This window comes from Gobio gobio (genome assembly GCF_949357685.1).
Source record: "Gobio gobio genome assembly, chromosome: 5".
NCBI classification, from domain to species: domain Eukaryota; kingdom Metazoa; phylum Chordata; class Actinopteri; order Cypriniformes; family Gobionidae; genus Gobio; species Gobio gobio.
The window spans coordinates 17,941,654-17,967,284 of record NC_137101.1 but is presented as its reverse complement, the minus strand read 5'-3'; the positions used below and the strand labels follow the sequence as shown (position 1 = coordinate 17,967,284).

The window sequence follows — 25,631 nt, the reverse complement described above, 5'->3', positions numbered from 1 at the left end:
TACTTTCTAGACTGTGCTTATGAAGATCAGAGATGGTGGAAGGGGGTCGGTAAGCCTTTTAGTGTAATCTACTCAGAGACTCAGTACAACTGTAATCTGCCCTCCTCTTAATTTCAAATGAAGTTCAATGCTGCACAGTACTGTATCACAAACATGGGACTCACATTAACACACTGTGCCATAGCTGTAATTATTCATGTCATTTACTTTCTTTTTAGTTATGTCATTAACTTTTACTTGCACTGTTCCAGCAATACTCATGTTCACAAAGCAAGGTCCACAAAGAAATTATTTACTATATATGGTGTAGAATGAACCCCCATCTATGAGCCAGAACCCATCACACAACATCAGTGCCGTACCTCACTAATGATGTTGTGTCCAAATGGGAGCAAATCCCTGAAAGCTGTAATGGCAGCGAAAAGAGGGATTCATATTTTTTTTTTGCTATGCTTTCGACATATGAAATTGTGCAAGACACAAGAGCATCAGTGAGGTCAGGCACTAATGATGGGTAATGGCCTGCTGTCAGTTCATCCTAATTATGTTCAATAGGGATTCAAGTCTATGCAGGTTTATGCAGGCCAGTCTTCCACACCAGATTTGGTAAAAGGCCCTCAGTGGAAATCTGTAAGAACAAGTCTGTATTAAGAGCTTGGGTCTCACTTTATATTGAATGTCTTTAACCACTGTTTACGTGCCTCAAAAAGTAATGTATGTATTGTGTTCATTTGGCACAACCCTCATAGTGCATTATGGGTATTCTCTAGCCGTTGTCTATGCATCAGTTGTACACTCGTAGTTGTGGTGCATTATGGGATTGAATGAGTGCACTCGGTAATATCCACTATGGTGTCCGAAACGAAACGGACACCACTACAAATGGTTGTTCCCTCAAATAGTGCCCTATTTAGGGGGGTGGGGGGTTTCAAATGATTAATTCAATTATAAATAAGAATAAAATCAAATAACCCATTAAACATGAAAGTATTATCCAATCATGTAAGATATTTCTCCTTCTATAGAACCCTTTTTACATAAAGTGGTCTTTATAACTGATTTAAGTACATTAGGGTTTTATATAGAAACCCATTGAGCCTTTTTGTAGTGTAGTGTCTGTATACTTTAGGCCATATAGTGCGTACACTGATCAGGCATAACATTATGACCCTGACTGGTCTGCGGCTATGCAGCCCCATACACAACAAACTGCGATGCACTGTGTATTCTGACACCTTTATATCAGAACCAGCATTAACTTCTTGAGCAATTTGAGCTACAGTAGCTCGTCCGTTTGATCGGACCACACGGGCCAGCCTTTGCTCCCTAGTGCATCAATGAGCCTTGGCCGCCCATTACCCAGTCGCCGGTTCACCACTGTTCCTTGAGCACATTTGATAGATAATGACCACTGCAGACCGGGAACACCCCACAAGAGCTGCAGTTTTGGAGATGCTCTGACCCAGTCGTCTAGCCATCACAATTTGGCCCTTGTCAAACTCGCTCAAATCCTTATGCTTGCCCATTTTTCCTGCTTCTAACACATCAACTTTGAGGAGAAAATCTCTAAAAAATCTCTATCTCTATCTCTATCTCTATCTCTATCTCTATCTCTATCTCTATCTCTATCTCTATCTCTATCTCTATCTCTATCTCTATCTCTATCTCTATCTCTATCTCTATCTCTATCTCTATCTCTATCTCTATCTCTATCTATATATATATATATATATATTGAATTATTCGGGCTGACTTGTCCCCCTCAATGTCTATGGTGGTTACGGCCCTGCATCAATGGGGGAAAGTGTGTCTGCTTTGGGTGAATATCTGTCATAATTATCATCGCTCTAGATGAGAGCTGTTAAATGCCGTCGGAAGCTGGCAGCTGCCAAATGGGCAATATTTGTCAACTTGCTGAGTTATGTTACGAGCGCATAAATCCAGTTGCATAACATCTTTACCACTCTGCACGGTGCTCATCTAATAGATTACGACTGAGATATGGCAATTCAGAGGCCTTTGTTGTTTTTTTTGTCTCTGGTCTGCAGAGCAAAATGGATAGCAAGCAAAATACAAGCTTTTTATTATATAAATGTGTTACTTTAATGACAAGTAGATTAACACTGCTCTAGATATGTAATGTTTTTACTGGTTGCTTTGAGCTTCTCGACCACAGAAGTACGGTTGCAACCAGTAGATGTTCCGATGTGCTCGTCTAGGGTCTCAAACACATCAAAAAGGTTGCGCCATTGGATATGCTGACCCTTCACCGAATGAGTCCATGAACTGGTCATGTTGACTGTTCATTGACCAAGTTCCAACTCATCTGTAACCTGTGTCATCAGATAAGACTTATCAAACACCACGTGACTGTTTGTTTGCAGTAAGTGTGATGAATGCTTCTTTAACTCTGATTTCTATCCATACTGTTAAATATGAAGGCTCACTTGGTAGTTTATTTTATGCATACATTTGGAATTTTATGGTAATTGTATTACTTTTGAATCTGTTTTTGCCATCCCACACTCTGCTTTAGAACGTTAGTATACTAGATTATATACCAGATATACAAGTTGTGTCTTAAATTATGCAGTATACACAATTCACTTATACTATGCATTGTGTAGTGAATTAATTTAAGGTAAAAAGGTCATTTTGTAATTTAACACCAGAGTCTGATCATCACGCCCCCTTCGCTACATTATTAAAGCAGCAACAGAATGCATGAAGTGTCCAACATTCCACATTTAATTTTCTCGATTATTTAAATCAAATTATTATTATTATAAAGTGCACTTTTTCTTTCTGGAATTTTCAGTTTGAACGCACTATTTATGCTAAAAAAATGGCATAGAATAGTGCATAAGTACGCAAACTGGGGCGCACCTTAAGTACTTCACAAAAACCAGACTTTTTAATGACTTTTTAAATTGAATTCAAACTTTTAAACTGGATGTAAACACACCTAGTGTTTCATCCTCTGTAAACTTTGACCCGCATGTGTGCAACTAAAAGGATCTTGACAATCTTGTGTGAATCATGCTCTGATAAAGTCTGCCGTTTTGTTGTTTTGAACAATTGAGCTGGTTCTTTGTGGTTAACCATGTTCCCACACTGTAAAAAAAAGTTGCTGCCTTAAATGAAGTACAATCAACTTAACTTGCATTAAACTGACTTTAAAAAATGAGTTGAATCTAGTATAACGTATAAAAATGTTGAGAATTGCTTAACTTATTTTGGTGAGTTAAAGCAATTTAAAAACATTGGTTGTCATAACTTATTGATCATAGACTTTTTTACAGAAGGCTTTTTTAAAAATAAAACACTGGGACCGACTTATTATATATCTTAAATAAAGAGGAAAGACTCGTGCTACATGCTCCATCCCTCTGTTGGCTTTGGAAGTAACTTATATCAAGACAATTTAAGCCATTTGCCCTGTGAAATTTCAATACTAAACCATGTCAGTGAGGGGGTTTCTTGCTTATCCCTGTGTAAACGTGGAGGTTTTGACGGGCTGGGACTTGTTGTGGATTACAGCAGATGTGTCATGGGGCTGACAGCGGAGCTGTGCTGACTGTCCAAACCCTGCGAGAAGGAAAAAGACCCCAATGTTTTGTGCTCACAATGTGCCCAATCAGCACTTGACGCACACACACACACACGTACACACAGCAAGAGCTCAGTTACGTAACACTGTTGAGGATGGACAAAGGCTCTGCAGGAGACATTGTGTGCCATCTCTTGCTCTTTCCCAGTCTTCCATCAGCACTTTTTAAATGAATGGTGCTCAGAGCGAGGCCAGTGATTTTTGGTCTTTGAAGCTCAATATCACAAATCCAATACTCTGGTCCTCTGCTGCAAGGCTTTCGGGTAAACAGATTCTTATGATTTAATGATTGGTGTACTACAAAGAATATCATGGTACAAAAACGTGGCATGGTCCTTATTTTGAGACTTGGCTGATTTGCATTTAACATTCATCAGCTTTGAAAACATGATATGAGTTAATTGAGTGAGGAAAACTATGAGACTGTTTGCAGAGGTAGTTATGATCTCACATGAGTTCAAAGAGTATCTGGTTCTCATTCAGTCATCAGTGACGTGTTCATAACACAGGCTGAGTCATCCTGTAAGTACCGTTCATAACACTGCAGACACAGCAGTCGAGCTTCCTGTGTGGGTGAATCTCAGGAACCACACACCTGACATTTATTAATTTTTAAAAAATTATTATGCATGTATGTTACACAATGTTAAAATGCAAAAGAAAAAGAAATCCTAAGAAGAATATGTTTAATTTATTAATTGAGGCACGGGCTCATTTATTTATTTAAATATTTATATTTATGTTTTTTTTTTTTGAAGTAAGAAATGAGTCAGTGCCTTCCTAATAAATCAAACCTCTTGCTATTTTTTTGTTGCATTTTAACATTGTGTACATGACATTAAATATATTTAATTACTGATATGATGTTTTATAATTTAGATTTAATTACCCTTATTCTCATGAAGATTCTCATTAGATTCTCATTACTGTGTTTATGGATGTAATTATACATTTTAACAGAATAAGTTACATTAGTACAACTTATTGTTAATGTTCTCAAGATTTATTTGACAGGGTTTGGGATTTTCACCAGTACACATTAAATGTCTTGGGTGATATTTATTAACGCACATTCAATTTTCATGATCCAAACTATTTAAGGTCAGAGATTACTTGTCAGCTATGCATTGAAGACCGTGATTGAATACGTGTGGGTGTGTCTGTGGGTTGCACAATATATTTCTCGCCAGCTTTGTCGTGTTCCTTTAACACCCACCCATTAAGAGATTGTGCGACTGCGTGACCGAGATTGCGGCCTACAGTCAAGCTGTGCTCGGCAAAGCAGAGGCTGTGAAACATGTCTCACTTCACCTCCATCACTGCTCAGCCTGCAAAATAACACACACACTGTCTGTCTGCAAAGCCATTGCACTTTGAATTTAGTAGTCACGCATCAATTCATTTTGTCTGCTTCTCCATTTCTGTGTTTGGTTTGACATTTTTGCTTTTTGTTTGTCTGTTTGTGTGTTTGCCATCTCAGCTTTGTACCAATGGCTTGAGGCCGATCGACAGGGCAAGGACCCCGAGGCCTTGGCAGCAGGTAAACATCATCATTAACCTCCTCACTGCTAAGTTTCCCTAAATTTCTCCATTCTTATTTCCAATTCTCCGTTCCTTTGGCCCTGATTACGTCTGGTATTAAAGGAGGGGGTGAAACACAGTTTCAGTCAATCTCATGTCAATCTTGATGACCTACAGAGTAGTATTGCATCCTTCATATCTCCGAAAATTCTTTAGTTTTATTATATTTATAAAGAAAGATAGGCTGTACCGAGTCTTTCCGGAAAAAAACGAGCTGCTGGAGGCATATCGTGTGGGCGGAGCTAAAGAATGACGAGCGCGCGCAGCTATTGCGTTGAGAGCGTCTAAAAGCTCTGATATCCTTAAAAGTGGAGAAAAAAAACGTTAGCCTAAATAAACCATGACTATCAATCAGATTTAGCCATACATATATGATCCAGAATCAGATCTAGAGGCTGAAATTGAAGGAGAAGCAGGGACGACTACAGCTGGACGTCTCAATGGTATGTACTACTGTAACTTATAACGTTATATGCTTAGCGGCTTGTCATGCTCGAGAGTTTTATACAACATTTGTGTGTGTTTACTCATGGTTTATGAGTAAATTATAAAATAACATAAAAAGGACATAAATTGCTTTATGGACTATTGTATGCGATTTAATGTTAGCAGTAGCAAGCGGAACGGCTTTGCACGTCAGACTAGTGCGTGTTTACATAGAAAAACAATGGAATAGTTGCGCATTTGAATGAACGAGTCGATAGCTAACAACACAAAGACATTTGAAGCAGTTTTACTCACCGCCTGCTTCCAAAACACAAGTCACGACCGTGAACCTTAATCGCTGGAACCGCTCCATCTTTCACCATTAGACGAGCTACAAATCCGGAGTGTAAATGTACCTTGTTTATAAACCATCGTCGCCGAAATTTCGGTGAACAAACAAAAACACCTGCGTTACTCCGTTGCTGCTCCGGAAAAACAAACTCCATCCACTGTCCCATTAACGCTGGGTTCTGTGGGAAGCTGTATAGGGTTGTCTTGCCCTGACAACCTAAAACACACATCTTTGGTGACATTGTTGATTTCGTGAAGTCCTGTGACTGCAGCGCCGCAGCCGATGACTTCTCTAAAGCGTTTGCTCTCTCGCTCTAGTCGCGTGCACACGCCCTTCCGGGAGAAGGGCCCGTACGGCCCGTACAAGGACATTCCGCCCTATCTGACGTCAGATAGCCCCATACTCGAAAAAAACTTTACGAAACTTATGAGAAACTGGTAGGAGTATTTTTGGCACAGAAATACTCCATCTAACCTCCAACTTTTTTTTTTTTTTGAAACTTTGTCCATGTTTAGCATGGGAATCCAAGTCTTTAACAGTGTAAAAAGCTCAGGATGCATGAAACAGCATTTCACCCCCCCTTTAAGATTCTTTAATGATCCGATCTCAAATGGTCATTGCAAGAGAGACTGCTGTTCACACTTGGTATTAATATCATATATTTCCCAAATGTGTTCCCTTTGTCCACTTGTATTTAGACCACAAAATCTTGAAACGAATAACCACTTTTCTTTCTCTTCATCATAATATTGATTAAATTCTCATGTAGTATTTAAAATTAATTTAATATTTTTTAAAGTGCTGTCAAATCGATTAATCGCATCCCAAAAATGTTATGTTTACATAATAATATATGTTTATGTACTGTGTATAATTATTATGTATGTAAATACACACACATGCATGTATATATTTAAGAACAATTTGTTATATTTTTATAGTTATTTATAGTTACAAGTTATATATTTTTATATTTTTAATATTTAGATTTATATATAATATATCATATAAATATATATACAGTATATACATGCAAATATTTCTTAAATATATACATGAATGTGTGTGTATTTATATATACATAAGTATTCACAGTACACAAACATATGTAAAAACAAACATTTTTGGATGCGATTAGTCGATTTGACAGCATTTTATTTGAAATTATTTAAACAAGATGTTCGCATTTTAATATTGATTAAATTATAAAATTTTAATATGATGAAATATATTTAAAATAATGGTATTTGAATATTTATTGTTTAAATATATTTTATAATACATTTTTAAATGATTTAGATAAAATATGATAGAATTTTAATTGAAATATTTTAGAATATTTAATATTGTTTTAACATTTCAGTTAATTAATAAAAACAACAGTAATTATAAATAAATAAATAGTAAAAAAATGCATGTAGGCAAAATATGAATGATTTTATTAAATTGTATGTTATTTGTATTTTAATTTGAGAGTGGACATTTTACTGAATATTTAATATTATATCAGAATGGATCAAGACTCATTGCGAGTTTCCCTAAATAGCTAGGCAAAAATAGCAAGTTATTACATTTTGACTAAAGATTATGAACCAAACAGGTTTTATCGTTTGAAATTAATAGTTTATTTAGATTCATATTTTATAAGACCGTGAATATGCATTATGAAATAAAATAGTTGATTTTTACTGGACGATGCTTTGACCATGTTGAATACCAAGTGTAAACGGAGTCATTGTTGTCATTTTAGCTTTCGCTCCTCACTACTTCCTCCCTCTTTTCCTCTTGTCCTTTCTCAGTTTGCGATATGCAGGCTCATAGTTAAATGTGGGTCATTTGCCTCTGCTTGTTATTTTAAATCAGTTCCTGTTCTCTTGCAACACTGACTATCTCTTGCTCCCTCCCTGCCTTGTTTTTCTGCTGTTCTCCTGCTGTTCCTGCTACCACTTCATGGGGTGTTTGCATCAGTCTGTCTTTCTTTCTCACGTGTATGCCCGCGGCCTCAGACCCTCTCTGGTTTAATGGGCTTTAGTAGATGTCTCCTCCTCCCTGTCCTTTCCTGTTAGTTAATGCCTAGGGCTGTCACATAGTCTCTCCTGCCAAATCACCACTAGATTCAGGCCGTAAGTGATCTTCATACACGTTGATTAGGACTAGATTGCTAATTAGACTCCATTTGAATTACCTCAACGCACTCTTCTGCCTTATTTTGAGTGCTGTTTTCAGCTTACCAACATATGTACCATCATCAGTTAGTTGTCTTGTTTATTTTTTCATGCTAACTGCACTCTCTATCTTGTTCGCTTCACATCCATTCGATTTAAATCCGTCCTTTTTAACTGTCATCAGATCCAAATCCTGCATGACACACTGTCTGTTCCTGTAATCTGCGCTGCTGTGGCAATCATGGCGCTTTTCCAATCTTTGTTCCCGCTTGTGTTTTGCTGTCAAAGCAATGTTGTTTTCATCTAACACTGCAGGCGGCGTGTGTCGTCCTGTTCAAGATGCCGTAACATGCACCGAGCAACAAAAAATAAAGTATAATTGTGTTTCATGAAATTGTTGCGACACAATGACTCCCTAATGTTTTGCATAATAAGTGAATAGTATCAGTACATCTTTCAAATGTACCCTAGACAAATGTAATTATTGATGCATTTTCATTTTGAAAAATATCGAACATGGCTGTAGTGTAGCGGTTAGCACTCACATGGAAGATATAGGTTCAAATCTGTAAATAAAGTGTGAAAAGCCCAGTTATTAAAAATAATTAAATAACTCTTTTGATTATTGATCAACCTATATTTTTCTTTAATTCCTTGGACATATTCCACATCTCACCCAATGCTCTCCTTCAAACAATGTGATGATTAAAGTGTGTAAGCCTAAATATTTGAATCACATGGGCAAAAATTGTTGACAAAGGTGATGGTAAACTTGCTGATGATAACATAACTCTGAAACAGTAACCAAATTATACAACTGAGGTATAGATATTTAATAAGAAAAACAATACTATTAATGTAATTTCTGCCAGTTAGTTATGAAAATGTAAAAATAAATTTGAGATCAGAAATCAGCTTCTAATGTATATATTAGAAAATGTGTGTTTGTCCGCGAGTGTGTGTGCGCGAGTGTGTGTGTGTGAATCTGTGTGTGTGAATCTGTGTATGCAAGCGTGTGTGTGATTCTGCGTGTGTGTGATTCTGCGTGTGTGTGTGTGTGTGTGAGAAAGTCTGCGAGTGTGTGTGAGTGAGTCTGCGTGTGTGTGTGAATGAGTCTGTGAGAGTCTGCGAGTGGGTGTGTGTGAGTGAGTCTGCGAGTGGGTGTGTGTGAGTGAGTCTGCGAGTGGGTGTGTGTGAGTGAGTCTGCGAGTGGGTGTGTGTGAGTGAGTCTGCGAGTGGGTGTGTGTGAGTGTGTGTGAGTCTGCGTGTGTGTGAGTCTGCGTGTGTGAGAGTCTGTGTGTGTGAGTCTGCGTGTGGGTGTGTGTGAGTGAGTCTGCGAGTGGGTGTGTGTGAGAGTCTGCGAGTGGGTGTGTGTGAGAGTCTGCGAGTGGGTGTGTGTGAGTGTGTGTGAGTCTGTGTGTGTGAGTCTGTGTGTGAGTCTGTGTGTGTGTGTGTGTGTGTGAGTGAGTGAGTCTGCGAGTGGGTTTGTGTGAGTCTGCGAGTGGGTATGTGTGAGTCTGTGAGTGGGTGTGTGTGAGTCTGTGAGTCTGCGAGTGTGTGTTCGTGCGAGTGTGTGTGTGAGTCTGCGAGTGTGTGTGTGTGTGTGTGTGTGAGTGAGTCTGCGAGTGTGTGTATGAGTCTGCGAGTGTGTGTGTGTGTGTGTGTCTTCGTGTGAGTCTGCGAGTGGGTGTTTGTGAGTCTGCGAGTGTGTGTGTGTGTGTGTGTGTGTGTGTGTGTGAGAGAGAGAGTCTGCGTGTGTGTGTGTGTGTGTGTGTGTGTGAGTCTGCGTGTGTGTGTGTGTGTGTGTGTATATGTGTGAGTCTGCAAGTGTGTGTGTGTGTGTGTGTGTGAGAGAGAGAGTCTGCGTGTACGTGGTAATAAACGGTAATAAAACCCAGATGTGACTGTTAGTGTTGAGTTTAGAGGGTGAGGATCAACACTATCCCCATGACAGGTGTCGTATCTTGGTCACGCACGTGTGGATTTCTGTTCAACGTACCTGAGAGAGCTGGAGGAATCAGACTAATGTTAATGTCACCGCAGTGTTTTTTAAACAAGTTATTAAGCCATCAAAGTAGGTGTGTAATTGAGCATTAGAGAAATATGCCATTTTTGTATTATTTTATTTAACTGTAGCTATATTCAAATACAAGGGAACATTTTCTAGAAAGGTTTAGCACTATTAAGTAGTTGTAAAGCATGTAATCCTCTGCAACTTGTTCTCTTTGAACCAAAGGCCTTTGGTTATGCATTTTAGTGGTGAATCCATGAAACTTTTATTAGTTTAATGCAGTGTAACTGAGACGCATGACAAACCTCTTTTTTATGACTATGTGTAAGAATTCAGACACACTCATGCCAAAGATACTTTTATATTTTCATATGAATCATTTAAAAGAAGTTCCCATGCCTTTACTGTCCTTATCTTATTCCTTACAATTTCCTTTCTGCAGGGGAAAACTTTGATCAGAGCCCCCTCAAAAGGACCTTTAAATCCAAAGTTCTGGCCCACTACCCAGAGAACATCGAGTGCAACCCATTTGACCAGGATGCGGTTAACATGGTAAGCGACTTTAAACTTTTACCTGTTTGGTTAACCCCGTTGATTTTATTTCTTGAATTTTTTTCATTGTAAATATTTCTTTTATTTTTGTATTTCCTTTTGTGTTTTTGGTTTTGTTTGGGGTTTTGTTTTTGGGTTTTGTTTTAAAGGAATAGTTCACCCAAAAATGAAAATTGTCATTATTTGCGTGAACCAATGAGGTTCATTCTCGTGTTATGCAGCACGTTTGAGCTTCTGCAAGAACCAATGAGATTTGTTCTCGCACATCAAGCAGGTTCGGTTCTTTTTTTGTTCGCTGATCAATGTTTATATGTGAAATATAAAAAGCTTAAATTCAATCTGTTCACCGTATAAAGTGATTGCGTCTCTTCAGAAAATGTCCCATACCGCTCAATTCATATGGATTCGTTTTTACAATCTCTTTATGACCTTTTTATCAAAGTGGTAGTTCCGTAGCTGTCAATGTAGGGACAGCTATCGCTCCGATTTAATTAAAAATATCTTCATTTGTGTTCCGAAGACGAATGAAAGTCTTACAAGTTTGGAACAACATGAGGGAGAGTAAATGATGATTTTTGGGTGAACTAAGTGTGTTTAGGGCACACATGCCTTTCAGAGCACGGTGAGGCTTGTCAACCAGGGTGAACTTTTACGAGAAATCTATCACATCCGACACATCTAAACTTGTTTTGTTTCCCTTTCAAATAAAGATTCCCACACACAGTCTCACTATTTCTCACATTAGTCACGGGAGAGATCTGTATCTGCATTGATTTGAAGTGTCATAACGTGTACACACAGACTCTCGCTTATTCTGTGGTTGCATGCAGTGATCAGCCGAGGTTTGTGTTACTGTCCCAGAGCATGCAGAGGTAACGAAAACCTCTGACCTATCGTTCCCGCACCTTACTGCAAGGTCATTTTTTCCATCAGCAAACGTAAGCGGAAGCTTGGCAGCAGAGACACCAGCATCAATTATTCAACCCAGGCTCTCTGCTTACGTCGGCATGGAAACGGCTCATTGTGCGTGTTCCCGCTCTGTAAAGAAACACCTGAATTGTACAGCACTGCCAGTCGTGATGCCATCACATCATTTGAGCAAAAAATGTAATGACGTTCCTGTTGAGTCATTTTTCAAGGCCAGTCTCTTCTCTTGCAGAGGTTTGCACATTAAAAAAAAATCCACACACACATTGAAAGTGCTTTGAAAGACAGCTTGCAATCACAGAAGTCCATTTTCGGTTCTCAATCCTTCAAGGCCTGGATAAAATTCCCCCCAGTGATTCCTTTCATTTTTCAATTCCACTCTTGGCTAATCTTCCTTTCACTCCCACATTCTTTTGTTCTCTTGCTGTCCTCTCACTCTCTCCTTCCTTTTCCCAATCTTTTAAGTTCTTGCCCGTTTCAGACGGCACTCGAATGACACTGTATATTTCGGTGCTCATATTAACAGGTTACAGTATTCACACTGCATGTGCGAGCAGCACAACAGCAGCGAAGCTGAAGCTTGGGTGCAGGAGCGTCCTATTTTTGCCCTGTGTAGTGCAGAAAACACAATTACAAGCTTTTATGCAGTAACAAAAAATAAATTGCTCACCTATATTTTGAAAAAATTGGGAACTAACTGCATGTCTTTGATGTACAGCACATGCAAACATTGTTTTCTATTCAAAATGGTGATGTTAAACTAAATAGTCAGCCAGTGGGAGACAGTACATTTTATAAAGCTAAGTTGACTGGTCAATATGTTAAAGTGGTGCAGAGTGAAAGGAAAAGCCGTCTACCAGAGCATATGATGTGCTAAGCTGTCTGTCTTCTGGCGCCAACAGCCCCTTCACTGATAATTCATAGTATGTGCAACCCTTGCAAAAAAAACACTGTAGTGGTACCATGGTACATTAATGTTTTCAATCAGTCAAAAGTTTACCCACTACTACTCTTGTTGTTCATCATAATCACCATCATCTGCTCTAGCTCATAAACTCATAAATAAATGATTTATATTAATATTTATATGTATATAAAATGTTTTAATTTAATGAAGTAACAGTAGTAATAAATATTCATATTTTATTGCCTAAATATTAATACCCAGCTCTTAAATAAACAAATGAACAAACAAACACGGTACTTTTAAAGGCACACTATGTACGATTTTTTTTATTTAAAATATCCACAAACCACTAGAACTATATTATATATTTTGTTAACTTGTGTACTTGCATTATCCCAATTGTTTCCAATAATGTTTAAATCCTTAGAAATAAGCAATTTTAACCAGGACACGAACCGTGTTGCCTATCAATGACATCATACCCGCGTTACCCTCGGTTTCCAGTTTTATTTTGTAGAAACCATGGAAACACCAAAGACACTTTAATATATTATGTGTTTTATTAGACAGGTGAGCAACTGTTTGGATACATTCATCAACAGAAAACGAATCATTGTTATATAGCTCAACACAGTTAGTCTTATTGTTTAAATCTCGTTTTCTTGATTTACCACGAGGGCCATGCTTTACCATGCCTAATGTTGATCTAGCACACTGCAGTGTACAACAAGTGTCTCATAGTTGGCGCTGAGTGAACGCACAGAGAAGCATTATAACATAACTTTCAACACACTCAAATGTATCTAATATGATAAAACAGCATTGCGTTACCCAGGCCCGTCGGAAGGGGGGTGTGAGGCCCTGTGCGAACGTGATGTGCGAGGCCCGGGGGTATAGCCTATTAATGGGGATCTACTGTTGCTATAGTGATGAACAATTTGTTGTTTATGTGGATATTTAAGAAAAAAAAAATTGTATATTCAGTTTAACAGCATTAGGTTCAAGAAGTTAAACGGTGTAACTGAACTGGGCAGTGCGCACATTCTGACACTAAAATTATTTTCTAAATTATGAATAGGCAAACACATTTGCAAACTCACTTGAATGAGTTTGGACTGCTCTCTCACTGAATCATCTGAAGCGATTTCTCGGTAAAATTAACAGACAGTATTGAGAGGACCAGCGCTGTTTTCCGGTTGTTTTCCTCTGTGAACATGCGCTAAATGGATGTCTGACAATTTAGGTGCTTTTTGCATTTAAAAAACATTGAAAACGTCTAGAGATAAAGTAGGCTTTACTCGTTCTGCGGCACTGATGCTCCGAAAGGTGCGTAATAGTTAGGCTATATGGTTATTTAACTTTAATAGTGTTAAATAAAAAACATTTTGTGCGCACCGTCAGATAAAATGCAGGGCGTCCGTACTTTCTCCGTCCATGCAATAAATGCATATCCTTGAATTAGCGCGCATTTCTAGCGTATTTACTTGAACTTCTTAGGTAATATCAATGGTTTGACCCATTTCAGAGGCGGCCAAAATAAGAATTTTAATGGACTGAATAAAGCTCTATGAACTTGACGTGCGATGCCGCGCTGACTGACATGTATGCGCATGAATCACTGTCACACGCACAGTGAAATCTCACGCATAGAGAAATAGGATATTGCAAGTTACAGCACAATACATTTTTAACAAGCAGAATAATAAAGCATCACGATAGCTAAAAATGTGTATGTTTTTTAACTATGAACTATTTTGAAGGACAAAAACATGAACTTTAACTATTGGCTTTACATCATCAAGTCAGCGGTCACTTTACTTTTGCGCGGTCGCACACTTGGCACATCCCTTGCGACGGTGCTGGCGTTACCCCACATACGCATGACTGGAAGAAGCTGAAGTGTTCATCTGCGGCATAATAAAAGCTCCTCGAAATCAAGGCGTCATCAAGCTACGCCTTTGTTTTAAATAAGCGACCTCTAGCGGCGAAAAATTACATATTGTGGCTTTCATTGTATTTAGCGTTTTTGTTTTTTTCCTCAACTGAGTGTTCAGGTACAGCTTTTACCGTGCTGGTTGCTGGAAATGTAAACGATAGAATCCCTGTGTATATCAAATTGCACAATAAAAGCAACCTTACAAAATATGTAGTTGCTGAAGCAATATTTTCTCTTTCTCTTCAGCTCTGCATGCCCAAAGGTCTGTCATTCCGAACACAGCGTGACAGTCAGACCCCACAGTTCCACTCTTTCATCATCACAAGAGAAGACGGATCTCGCACTTATGGTTTCGTTCACACCTTCTACGAGGAGGTGACCAGCCCTCAGATTTGCTCCGCCATGCAGACGCTACACCAGATGCACCAAGCGGAGCATAATGCATCAGCGCATAACTGCCCTTCGGCGTCCAATTCCTCCTCATCCTCCTCTAGTATGGACTCTTTAGCCAGCAGTCTGGATGAAGTCGAGTCTCCCTCCTCAACTTCCTCCTCACAAGGGGGCCGCAGGAGCTGTGGCTGCTCTGGCGAAGGCTACGACTCCGTTCGCGACACTCTGTACGTCTCCAAAGCTATGTGTCTAATCACGCCCATGCCCTTCATGCACGCCTGTAAACGCTTCCTGTCCCAGATCCATCGGGCCGTCACCTCCCATCAGCCACCCCCACTAACTTTGGAAAGCTACATCTACAACATCCTTTATGAAGTACCCTTGCCACCGCCCGGACGCTCTTTAAAGTTCCACGGAGTGTATGAACCTATCCTGTGCCAGAGGCCTGGTGTCGGGGAGCTGCCATTGGCTGATTTCCCACTGGGTGAAGCCTTCCGGTTGTTGGGTGTGGAGAATCTGGTGCAGCTTTTCACTTGTGTCCTGTTGGAGATGCAGATCCTCCTCTACTCACAGGGTAAGACATCTAGGATTGTAACTTACAAATTTATTTATTTTTTTATTTTTTTATTTTATTTTTTTATATATCTTCTTTATTTTATCCCAATAAATATAAAATTAAATATAAAAAATAAAATGCATAATTTATACAATACTACACATTTATTTATTTCAGTGATGCAGCGTTTTCAAACAAGATTTTAATACTTGTAAAGTTTATGTCTAATGATTTACTGATCTGCCGCATAGTTATAAATTCTGTTCATTCGGGGGATTTTCTCTGCAAATATTAATATGCAATTTGATTTAATTAAACAATTTAAATATAAATGTTATTAAATGATTAATCAGTTGACAGTTCTACTTTTTGCATCAATTTTACAGACTGTGACTTAAGTTTTGGCCATGCAGATCAGGTCATCTCTTATTTAAACATTTAAATTTAATTTCTGATGCTGGCAAATGAATCTTTGCTGGGCCTTTGATGTGGAGACTGGGTGAATGTAGAGGAGTCTAATGAATATTACATTACCCTGCTGCAGCACATATGCTTTTCAGCAAACACAAGCTGATACACATGCTAATGAATTCCTCTGACTGTTCTCCATATAAACAAATGATGAGGTTTTATGAGAAACGTCTATTAATAATCAAACTGCCCTGTTTCAGTAAGTCTGCCATACCAGGTGCCTTTCATCAAATTTCAGTCAGACCAAGTGCCAAATGCAAGTAGAAAGCACTGATGGTTACTGTAAATAAAAAAGATTTACAAGACAGTTTTAATATTTTGTACATAATTTTATGGTCGCGATAGTTGGACCTTCACTGATATGTTGCATGTCATATAGAGAGACCTTTTAAGATACAAATATAGTAGGCAAAACAACTAGATAACTTTTTATACTGGCAAAAACAAATGATATTTATCTCTTTTTTTTTTTTTTTTTTTTGGTTATTTATATTGTTTTATATCTTTGTTTCATTTATTTATTTGCATAATGCAATATACAGATTCATTGCTGATAATTTTTTTCCAATTCACTCACTAGTGGCAAGTGACCCTCTTTTCAACAAACTTTATTTTATTAATTACAATCTATTATACATTTACTTTTTTGTTATTTTTTCATATTTAATTATGATTTCTTTTCTTTTGTGATTTGAACTTGTCCACTTTTTTACTTGTCCATGTATACCTAGACTACCAGAGGCTTATGGTGGTTGCGGAGGGAATCACAACGCTGCTGTTCCCGTTCCAATGGCAGCATGTGTATGTGCCCATCCTGCCCGCTTCTCTGCTGCACTTCCTGGACGCCCCTGTGCCCTATCTCATGGGCCTGCAGTCCAAAGAGGGCACGGACCGCTCCAAACTAGAGCTGCCTCAAGAGGTAACCCGCACACACTTGCATGTTCACAAACCTGCACATCCTCACACTTTAAAATGCGTTCACACTCCTTATCATGGCACAGCCACTTAGGGACCTGGGACGTGGCTGAGTTTGGAGCCGGAATGGCTTGTGACGATGGGTGAGCTGCATATGAGAACGCCCTCAGTGCCTTTAAAAAGCACCGGAGGCCTTTGCTGAAAATAGCCTTTGAGTATGAAGCTCTTCTTTTACAGTCTTTATTAGAAGGATGCCGGAATGCAGTGCTTTCATGTTGACGTGTGGCATTATCCTCGGAGCCTTCGTTTCTTTGTCGCACCGTATCAGAATTTTTAGCAGAGGTTAATTATTCATGATTTGTCTGTCTGGGTGCTGCGAGGCTTCCCCACATCCTCATCCCTAAATCCCATTTTCCGTAACCTCCACATCCAGATTCCCTGCTATGCATTCTCTTTGAAGTCACTCTGACCCAGAAAAAAAGACTGATGAGAACAAGAGAGAGACCAAAGGGAAACGGGACAGGAAATGGCTCATTTCGGAACAACTGCATGGGTTTACATTTTACTGCACGACTTTCGTGTTTCTTTTCAGAATCAGAATCAGAATCAGAATGAGCTTTATTGCCAGGTATGTTTACACAAACTAGGAATTTGTTGTAGTGACAGAAGCTCCACAGTGCACAGAATGACAGTGACAAGACACAGATAATAAAAAAAAATAAAAAAAATTACAATATACAAATATACAGACAATGTACAAAATAGCATAGACCCAATATAAAAATTAAAAAGAAATTAAATAAGCAACATACTATGTACACGTATTTTAGGTTTAAATTAGAAATGTAAATAAGTGTGTTAAAAATAAGTGAATAAAAGGAATGTACAATTGTGTGTGTGTGTGTGTGTGTGTGTGTGTACGTGTGTGAGTTTCTCGTTTATTGTGAAGTGTTCATGAGATGGATTGCCTGAGGGTAGAAACTGTTCCTGTGCCTGGTCGTTCTGGTGCTCAGTGCTCTGTAGCGTCGACCGGATGGCAACAGTTCGAAGAGGGAGTGTGCTGGATGAGAGCGGTCCAGAGTGATTTTTCCAGCCCTTTTACGTACTCTGGATAAGTACAGATCTTGGAGAGTAGGGAGGGTTGTACCAGTGATTCGCTCAGCAGACCGCACTACCCTCTGTAGTCTCCTGAGGTCAGATCTGGTAGCTGAGCTGTACCAGACGGTAATTGAAGTGCATAGGATGGATTCAATGATGGCAGAATAAAACCGTTTCAGCAGTTCCTGTGGCAGATTGAACTTCCTCAGTTGGCGGAGGAAGTACAACCTCTGTTGGGCCTTTTTCCCAATGGAGGCAATGTGAATGTCCCACTTCAGGTCCTGAGAGATGGTGGTGCCCAGGAACCTGAATGACTCCACTGTTTTCACAGTACTGTCCATGATGGTGAGTGGGGGGAGAGCAGGGGGGTTTCTCCTGAAGTCCACGATCATCTCCATTGTTTTGAGCGTGTTAAGCTCCAAGTTGTTCTGACTACACCAGACAGCCAGCTCTTTAGCCTCCTGTCTGTAAGCAGACTCGTCACCGTCCCGGATGAGGCCGATGACTGTGGTGTCATCCGCAAACTTCAGGAGCTTGACAGAGGGGTCTTTAGAGGTGCAGTCGTTGGTGTAGAAGGAGAAGAGCAGTGGGGAGAGAACACAGCCTTGAGGAGCTCCAGTGCTGATGGTGCGGGTGCTGGATGAGAATTTACCCAGCCTCACAAGCTGCTGCCGGTCTGTCAGGAAGCTGGTGATCCACTGACAGACAGAGGTGGGCACGGAGAGCTGAGTTAGTTTGGGCAGGAGGAGGTTTGGGATGATAGTGTTGAAAGCCGAGCTGAAGTCCACAAACAGGATCCTTACATAAGTCCCTGGTTTATCCAGATGTTGCAGGATGAAGTGCAGACCCATGTTTACTGCATCATCCACAGACCTGTTTGCTCTGTAAGCAAACTGCAGGGGGTCCAGTAAGGGTCCGGTGATGTCCTTCAGATAAGCCAGAACCAGTTTTTCGAATGACTTCATGACGACAGACGTTAGCGCCACAGGTCTGTAGTCATTAAGTCCTGTTGTCTTGGAGTTCTTTGGAACCGGGATGATGGTGGAGCGTTTGAAGCAGGAGGGAACCTCGCACAACTCCAGAGATCTATTGAAGATCTGTGAAAAGATGGGGGCCAGCTGATCAGCATCTACACATTTTCGCTGTGTTGTATTATTTGGAATGTGTAGAGTTTGGAACGGAGCATCAAAACATATTTCTATAGCCTGACAAGCCAGACCCACATCAAGATGTTGGGTCTGGAAACTCACCATTGGCAGGGCTCAATCCGAGGGGCGGGATAAACGGTTGTCTTTCAAATTCCCTCTGCTCACAATTGGATAGCGCCATGAGCGTCACAACCAACCAGAGCGAAGAAGAAGGTGAAGCCGAGCTAACGTTAGTTGATAGACTTTCGCCGTATCCGGTAGGCAAAACTTTGAACATATCTTCTTTTCTTAAGAATGACTTCAGTGCCGTTCTTTGTTCTTTTCTCAAAGAAAAGCTTAACTCCAAGTCTTCCAGAGTCGCGGCCAAAACCGATTCAAAAGGCAGCTGTTCGCCAGCTTTGTTTACAGTATATATATATTATATAATTTTTTAAGAGAGTTCATTAATAGACATTTCATTTATCTGAAAATAGAAATGTCTTTAATATATGTATTTACTCTCACTTTTGATCAATTTAATGCATCCTTGCTGAGAAATTAAGTATTAATTTCTTTAAAAAAAAAAAATCTTAAACTTTTTAAACGGTACTGTAGAAACTCTAGAAACTGTTCATGACACAAACTAGGACCCTTAAGAGCTGAGGGACAACAAACCGTTCAAAACCTGTTCTCAAATGGTGTTTGCTGTTAGCATGTTGCTATGCTAACAGTGCAATACTCCAATAAACGCATGTTTAAATGAACAGCACGCAAATATTAGGTCGAGAAAATTGTATTTAAATGATAAATACAATTAAAAAATAATATGATTATTTACATTTTGCCTCGTCCGCCATCTTCCCCTGACCTTGTTGCAGTGCATCCTAGGCTTGCCGTTTCCATAAAATCATCTCTTGAGGCTGGATTCTGCTAAATGGCTGCTTTTCTCACAATCTTTTCCTTGTCCTTGCTTCAAAACCACTTGAGGCCGATATGTCCTTGTGTAATAGCAGTTAAATTATCGTGCTCCAGCTCATGTCCATTGCCTTTGCCCATAAGAGAACAGGAATATATTCTGATCAGGAACCCTATACAACACAAACAAATCTACATTTGACACATTTCAAATTATATATACTCATACGAAGTGAAAACGGTCAAATCAGTGGCCCTAAAGATGAACTCCAATCGTAACCCTAATCTAAAACACACTTTAATAGGAACAAAAAAAAGTATTTAGCTAGTTTAAATGTACACATACTGGCCTAAATACTGCTCTCTGACAGAGCGGACAGTTCTGCTTGACTGATTTATTTTTACAGCAACAAGGTCATGCTCACACACTGACTTAAGGGCATTTTGACTGCATGAGCTGCATTGCATGTGACTAAACAGAAGTGTGTCACTCACCGTGAGATTTCCAATGATCCACTGATTGATTTAACCCAATTCCAGATATTGGCTTTGGTTATTAGGTCAAGTACAGCTGATGATTTGCTGTTGTATCTTTGGGTCAGCGTGTGTTTGAATACTGTTTTGAATTCGCCATCAGACATTTGTGCTTGTGTTAGATGTGTGTTCTGTTTGACACATCAAAATGAAGTTGGCTTATAAAATAATTTGTGTTAATGTAGTGTTAAAGGTCCCGTTCTTCGTGTTTTTTTGAAGCTTTGATTGTGTTTACAGTGTGCAATATAACATGTGTTCATGTTTCGCGTGTAAAAAAACACAGTATTTTTCATACAATGTACTTATCTGTGTACCGCTGTTTTCACTGTCCTAAAAACGGCTGGTGATTTCCTCTTTCTATGAAGTCCCTCCTTCAGAAACACGTAACGAGTTCTGATTGTGCAAGCGCTTACCGTGTTGTAATTCGACCGCAGCTTAGCGCAGGTGCCAGCAGTTCCTGTGTTGTGATTCGACAGCAGCTTAGCGCATGTTGGAAAGGTCACGCCTCTTAACGGAGAGATGTATGCGTTCAATAATCTCTACAGCGTCCCTGGGAAAGCCAAACAAAGGTGATTTGACTCCTGGATGAAAATAACAGCGTCTCGACGACATGGCGATAAACACACTCAACGCAACAGTTCCTTTTCTCCACGCGACACGTCCGCTTCTCCACGTGGGACAGCAACAAGACCGCGCCCCCTTTTTCGCGTTTCTTTGTGGGCGGAGGTTAGTCTGTTCTACTGCTCTACTGACGTAATTAAAGAAGGAAGTACCAGGATGTAGTCCAAGCCAGCCGTTCGCTGTAGGCTTTGAAAGGGAACTTCTGTTAAATAAAATATCTCGCTTGGCATTGAACTTTGAGCTTTATAATTTTACAGGTATTATTTATGCTCTAACAGCAACATTACACACTAACTAAAGTTTGAACAATGGGATCATGCGGGACCTTTAAGGTCATTGTTTTTAATTTAATTTTCAAACAGACATCCGAATTCTCAGCAAAACACGCACAATGGCACTCATTTTTTTGGTCATACATTATGAGTGTGTTCACACTTGGCAGATTTGGTTCGACTCTGGTGCCATTGCACTGTTGCCCATTACACTTTGGTACAGGCTTCAAAACAGTGCAGAAGATCTTTGTGTGTGCAACAAAGGAATTCCTGCTGCAGTTTTTTTTTCCTTTCTCTGTCATAAACATTCTTATTTGACATTGACCCACATATAAACACGTATGCACAAATATGAATTTCCTTTATGTCAGGGCATTATCATAATGGTTTTGCATTATAAAACCAGCCTGTTGGCATTTAATAAGAAATATGTACAGCAAAACTCTACCTAAAATTTCAGAGACTGTGAGGCTTGAAGCATATGTGTTAATTTGCACGGCTCATTGCTCTCCTCAGGCGAACCTGTGTTTCGTTGACGTCGACAACCACTGCATCGAACTGCCTGAAGACTTTCCTCAGTTCCCCAACAAGGCCGAGTTCATCCAGGAACTCAGCGAGGTGTTGCTAAGCTTTGGCCTGTCTCCCGAGGGGGGCAAAAACTCCCCTGAACCTGCCGTCAGCCCACAGACCTCCACGCTGGAGAAGGAGCTTAAGAGCACATCCTTGAGAGAGTTAGTGGACGACAAAAGGAACGGAAACCTCGGTGGGGAGGCGCTGGACATGCTGGAACTTCTTCAAGGCAACCCAACCCTGGAGCGTTTGCAGGCTCTGGCCAAAAGGACTGGGGTGAAAGTGGCCCGCCTGGAGGCATTGGCAGCAGGACAGAAGGCCGTAGGGGATGAGGGCATTGGAGGAAAGTCTCCTGTCGAGGAAGAGGAGCTGAGGAACGCTAAACTGAACGTGCAGCTGAGGGAGGTGTTCGCCGCACGCTTTGCGACGATGTTCGCGGACTACGAATCGTTTGTGATTCAAAACTCGCCAGATTTGGAATCCTGGCTGACAAACAGAGAGCAAATGCATAACTTTGACAAGGTAAATGGCATATTTCCACTCAAAGATGCGCAAAACGTATCAAACACATTCTCTATTATTTTTTTCAGTCTAGTTTGTCACTTTTTATTGGTTTTGTACCAACGTTTTTATCGGAAGTTTCAGATGGTACATCCATTATTAAGTTCTTTCATTTGATTTCTCCTCAGGCCTCATTCCTTTCAGACCAGCCGGAACCGTATTTGCCCTTCCTGTCTCATTTCATCGAAACGCAAATGTTTGCCACCTTCATCGACAACAAGATCATGTCTCAGTGGGAGGAAAAAGAGCCCCTCCTACGAGTGTTTGACGGACGCATTGAGAAGGCCCGCCTGTACAATGTCCGCGCCCCCAGCTTGCGCTCATCTGTTTACCAGAAATGCACTTTCCTGAAGGAATCGGGTAAGAAACTTGCAGGGTTAGTGGTCTGACATGATATTGACTATAATTCGATGTTAGATCTCAGTTTAATATGCAGAGTCAATTTTGATTTTTACCTCTTTGTGCTACTTTCAAAAAATTGCTCAACATGTCAATGTCTTAACTACTGAAGTGAGTTTGAGGCAAGAAACTCTTTTTTCCTAACAATATCAGATGGGGCAAAGCAATAAGGAAAAAATGGAAAAGCTCACTTTTTTCACATTAACATTGAAATTGACATTGAAATTAACCCTGTTTACTTTCTGATTTCACAATCCTTGTCCTCCAGTGTGTATGTTATTCCAAAGAAAAGTTTTGTATGGTATGGATTGTTAAGATTTAGACCACTTTTCACAATCTAATCAATTCCATTAGGGTAAAATCAAGTTTCATTTAGTTTCTTATGGCACCATTCAGACTGACAGCAAAAATCATATCCAGATTTTATTGAGATTATCGAGGTTTTATTTTTTAGGTTGATTGAGATTTATTAAGGTTTTTGAAAGTGTGTACCGCAAAAAAATACATAATCTGATTTTTTCCCCCCAATCTGATTCAAACCACATTTGCAGGTGCTTTGGAATGCGATTTTTTTTTTTTTTTTTTTTTTTTTTTTTTTTTTTTCTCTCAATCTGATTTTTACAGATGCGTCTTAGTCTGGACGCTCTGGCTGCTCATATCAGACTTCACATTGTCCTTTTGCATCACTTTAAATGCGACACAATAATAACGTCAAAACCGGTGATGAAAATGCCAGAAGTATTTAGTTTTTTCCTTGTTGAATATATTAGGCACCATTCAGACTGACAGCAAAAATCATATCCAGATTTTATTGAGATTATCGAGGTTTTATTTTTTAGGTTGATTGAGATTTATTAAGGGAAGTTGATTGAGAAGTATTCAGTATTTAAACGGTATGTCTAAAGATTTCCGTCCTTCATACAGCATGGAACATCACTATCTATCTATCTATCTATCTATCTATCTATCTATCTATCTATCTATCTATCTATCTATCTATCTATCTATCTATCTATCTATCTATCTATCTATCTATCTATCTATCTATCTATCTATCTATCTATCTCTCTATCTCTCTATCTCTCTATCTCTCTATCTCTCTATCTCTATACACACACACAAGGAGTTGGCAGACTAGGCATGGTGCTTATTTGGAGAGTGAGATAATGCACCTCCATTTTTCCTGCATCCGTTTTGAAAGCCTCGTCACATGCGTAGTTATGCCTACGCCATAACCAAAGCAACCCATGCAGATAGGTTGGTTATGACTGGACACATAAATCTTATTTGAACACTTGCCATTTAATAGTGCAGACAGTCAGGCTGAAAAGAATTTGAGAGAAAAATCGGATTTGCCTGCAGCCTAATTTACGCCACTGTTCGAAGGTCTGAGATTGGTAAGATAAGCCACTTATGATCACTATAGCTGCTTTTTTAAATAAAAAAATACTGTAAAAACACATGATCCTTCAGAAATCACTGTAATATGCTGATTTGCTGATTTAACGTTACATATAATGATATATTTTTTATGAATAGAAAGTTTTAAAAAAAAAACAGCATATAAGACATCTTTTGTAACATGATGTCTTTACTGTCACATTTAATTAATTTAATGCGTTCTTGCTGAATTAAATTATTATTTATTTATATTATTTAAACTTTTTTTTCTTTTTTACTTTTTGTTTAGTCTGTCACATTATGGAAGTAAAAAATGAGTATAAATGCCCTTTTAAATTATTTACTGTTGGGCGTTTTATGTTGTTTGGTACTGTTTTTTTGTATCTATAAACAGATTCGGAAAGCAGTTTATTCTACTGCATTGAAAATTGTCTTATTTTATGCCTCACTGAGTTTTGTGCAATCACGTCCTCAGCAGAGCACCTTTCATCATTCTTTTTCTCAACAATAGTTATTCCTCCAGTCGTTACTCTGTCACTTCAAATTGGGCATTTCAATTTTAATGAAGCTGTAGAAAAAAAAATTGCTGCTGCTTATGTGCCCAGATGATTATAGAGAGTGACAGTTCAAGAGGGCGGCTGAGGGGCCGAGAAGACGGGAGGGAGAAAGAGAGAGAGAGAGAGAGAGAGAGAGATCAGAAGTGCTTGAAAAATGAGGAGAGCGGCACAGAATGAAAGAACTGAAGAGCATGTCCTCAAATGAGTCATATGAATGGATCGCTTTTGAAAGACTGCCAAATGGAGAAAAGAAAAGAGCGGGCGCCTGGCGCTGTATTGTGCCATCTTGGGAAGCCTGTGTGTGTGCTGAATATTGTTGAGTGTGCATCTGCTCGCTAAGCCCTCAGTACCATTGTTAGGTCAATAACCTCGTCACACTAAAGGTCACTAGTGGAAGATGGATGCTGCTGTTCGGGCCTGAAAAATGTGCTTCTGAACTGGCATCCTGCCCACAGATGCGCTATGAACGCTCAACATTTTCAGTTCTATCACAGAATGCTTTTTGAAAGTGATCACATTATGTATTATTTGTTGCACTCTTAAAAAGCTAGGCAGTAAACAATTATGTCAAAAAAGGTTTTAATTTATTGTAATTTCTGCAAAATAATCGATGGAGCTCTTTTTCTGATGCACTGCATCAGAGCTACTATAGTCAGGCCAATAATAACAATAATAGCATTGTTTTAAAAATGATAATATTATTATTATTTATTGCAATAATAAAATGAATAATTATTTTATAATGTATTATTTATAATATATTATTTTATTTATTAT

The 25,631-nt window shown here is 39.2% G+C and overlaps 1 protein-coding gene across 8 annotated transcripts in view; it reads left to right on the top strand.

Moving 5' to 3' along the window:
- dennd5b (DENN/MADD domain containing 5B) overlaps positions 1 to 25,631 on the top strand; it is a 51,800-nt gene that overhangs the window by 9,259 nt on the left and 16,910 nt on the right. For 4 of the 8 annotated variants that reach the window (XM_079816399.1, XM_079816398.1, XM_079816395.1 and 1 more), the window contains exons 2-7: positions 5,091 to 5,150; positions 10,588 to 10,697; positions 14,714 to 15,431; positions 16,616 to 16,803; positions 21,883 to 22,458; positions 22,626 to 22,857. In XM_079816399.1, the coding sequence (XP_079672525.1) occupies positions 5,091 to 5,150; positions 10,588 to 10,697; positions 14,714 to 15,431; positions 16,616 to 16,803; positions 21,883 to 22,458; positions 22,626 to 22,857 (1,884 nt within the window). The remainder of the gene's footprint in view (positions 1 to 5,090; positions 5,151 to 10,587; positions 10,698 to 14,713; positions 15,432 to 16,615; positions 16,804 to 21,882; positions 22,459 to 22,625; positions 22,858 to 25,631) is intronic. The other 4 variants (XM_079816401.1, XM_079816400.1, XM_079816397.1 and 1 more) reach the window with 1 other exon arrangement.